Source organism: Austrofundulus limnaeus, unplaced genomic scaffold (assembly GCF_001266775.1).
Source record: "Austrofundulus limnaeus strain Quisiro unplaced genomic scaffold, Austrofundulus_limnaeus-1.0 Scaffold31, whole genome shotgun sequence".
Lineage (NCBI taxonomy): Eukaryota > Metazoa > Chordata > Actinopteri > Cyprinodontiformes > Rivulidae > Austrofundulus > Austrofundulus limnaeus.
Window position 1 is genome coordinate 2,294,513 of NW_013952433.1, and position 2,383 is coordinate 2,296,895.

The following is a 2,383-nucleotide window of genomic DNA, read 5'->3' on the forward strand; positions in this document are numbered from 1 at the left end:
GGGAAAAAAGAAAAGAAGGAATAATTAGTATCTGACCACAATGCACATTCAGTCCCCACGAGGCTGCCTTTTTCTGGAAAATGGTTCCCACGACGTAGCAAAAACGTGCCCACACACACACTGTACACATTCCTCATCAGCCACACTAACCATTCACATCCTCTGGTACATTCCCTCTTTGCCTCCCAGGATAAAATCTAACACTCCCAAAAATAACCTGGAGACTTTAACGGGACGGCCGGGCTCTCGTTCAAACAGCCCTTTTYATAGAGACAAAAGGCAATTAAACCAGCATTCTTTAGAGCTAATATAAGATGCTAACGGTGGTTTGTTTCCCTTTGTGGTGTAATCCTAAATTAATCAACTGAGATGCCGCAGACACGTTTCCACAGACAGCATCGTGTTTCGCTCTATTTGTAGGTCAGCTGCCGTGGTTTGGAGGTGCTGTCTCTGAAGTTTTCTATTTTTTATTGAGTTCAAACACAAACAAACACATGTGGGGTTAAAGAGGTATGAAAACACAAGTGTCCACGGGAGTTCCCTCACAGCCTGGGATTCACACACTGCACATTGTGCACCCACTGAGGCGGGGTCGCATTTCCACAACTCTTGTTAGAAACAGCTGACCCTGTGTCATGTTACACATTAGAAAACATGGAATCTGGAGCAGTTACTCCAACAGCAAGCCTCAGTGGATAGATAACGATCAGTTCCATCAGCAGCACCTTACCAGACGAACCCAGGAAGTAGCGTTCCAGAGGAGAGCCGAATCCAGAGGGTGTGTCCTTCAGATCACTGATGACGAAGGGCTGCATCATTGCGTTTTGATCGTTCATTGGCCAGGTTTGACCGCGGACACTGGCACCGCCGTACCAGGACACGTTAGCCATAGAGAAGCAGTCCTGACAGAAAAAATACACACAGAGATGCTGCAGTCAGATACCAGAAAACACAGAGAGCAGAACGCACAAGAATGAATTACAAAAAGTATGTTTTATGTAACACTCTCAGACACTACCGCATCAAAGTTTAACTCAATAAATGTGATTTGATTGAAGCTATAGCTGTTTTGTTTTGTAATGCCAATCACAKCAGCCATATTGAAGTGGATTAAAAAAACCTGTAGATTTACTGTACATCAAATAATTACTGAAAGTTTCATTAAAACTGTGCAGTGGTTGGTGAGACCTTTCCTAAAAGACAAACAGGGTTAACAGATAWTGCTAAAGTTTTGAGCAACATTTTGGGCCAATGAATGTCACACAAAAACTGTGCATTACACTGAACTATAGACTTTTTCACCTTTTTCAATCTCAGGCAGCTGCGGCGGCCATATTTCGTTGGGTTGACTACATAACCTACATCAACTGATTATTTCCTGAAAGTTTAATTAAAATCCAACCACTGGTTCAAGATATATGTGGCTAACAGAGATGATTTTAAATGGTTAATGGAAAAATTAAAACAAAAAATTGTGCAGAATATTTCAGTTCTGTCTTAAACGCCAAGTTTCAGACTAAAAATACTGTGGTTCAGAAATGTTTTTAAGAGGTATTTTTAACAATTACAGTATATTTAGTTGATAGGTGGCTTGTTTCAGGTAATGTAGAGATAAAGTGACATTAGTGGATAAATGAAGCATCTAAATGCTGTGTTGTGTCACTACATGAGACTGTCTAAGAAAGCATGGCACACTGGGGGGATTGAATGACAGAGGGGTTTCTAAGAGAAAGCTCCTCTGTAAAAATACTCAAACTGGGAGCTCAGCTATTGCGGGTCAGCAAATCTGAGATCTGCTGATAACAAATCACCTGAGAGGCTCTGGTGCAGGATTTTGGAAACTAGGACAATCCAAAAAAGCGACCTAGGTATGGACAGATTTGTAGGGAGACACATGACAAAGAGTTATGGCCAAGAATGTTTCAGTGGGGAGGGATAACCTTCCCAAAAGTCGCAGTAATTAAGAACCTTTGATAATTAAACAGGATTGGGGGTGGGGGTGTTAAAGTAAGGAGCTTAGTGTGCATGTAAAAATGTTTGGTATAAAAGTCTAACAAAAAACCTGCGAAAAAATGTTTCACACATGAATGATGGTAGCAAATCTGCACGTCCCACATGTTTCTCCTCAAATTTGACTTTTTCACTTCTATCTGTTTATCATATTGGATTGTTCTTATGATCAGGCATTCAATTTTGTCCTTTTAGTATTTGTAATATTTAAAGCACTTTGGACGACACAATTGTTTTGAATGTGCTTCATAGAGTACTTTGACTTGATTTATAGTTAAAAAGGATGTTATCACTTATTGGATGTCAAAATGCCTAATAACAAAAATAAGTAAGTAAGTAAGTAAGTAAGTAAGTAAGTAAGTAAGTAAGTAAG

The 2,383-nt window shown here is 39.9% G+C and overlaps 1 protein-coding gene across 2 annotated transcripts in view; it reads right to left on the reverse strand.

Moving 5' to 3' along the window:
* Window positions 1–2,383, reverse strand: part of si:ch211-236l14.4 (SITS-binding protein) — a 27,697-nt gene that overhangs the window by 23,635 nt on the left and 1,679 nt on the right. For both annotated transcript variants that reach the window (XM_014005573.1, XM_014005572.1), the window contains one exon: window positions 731–902. In XM_014005573.1, coding sequence (XP_013861027.1) covers window positions 731–902 — 172 coding nt within the window. The remainder of the gene's footprint in view (window positions 1–730; window positions 903–2,383) is intronic.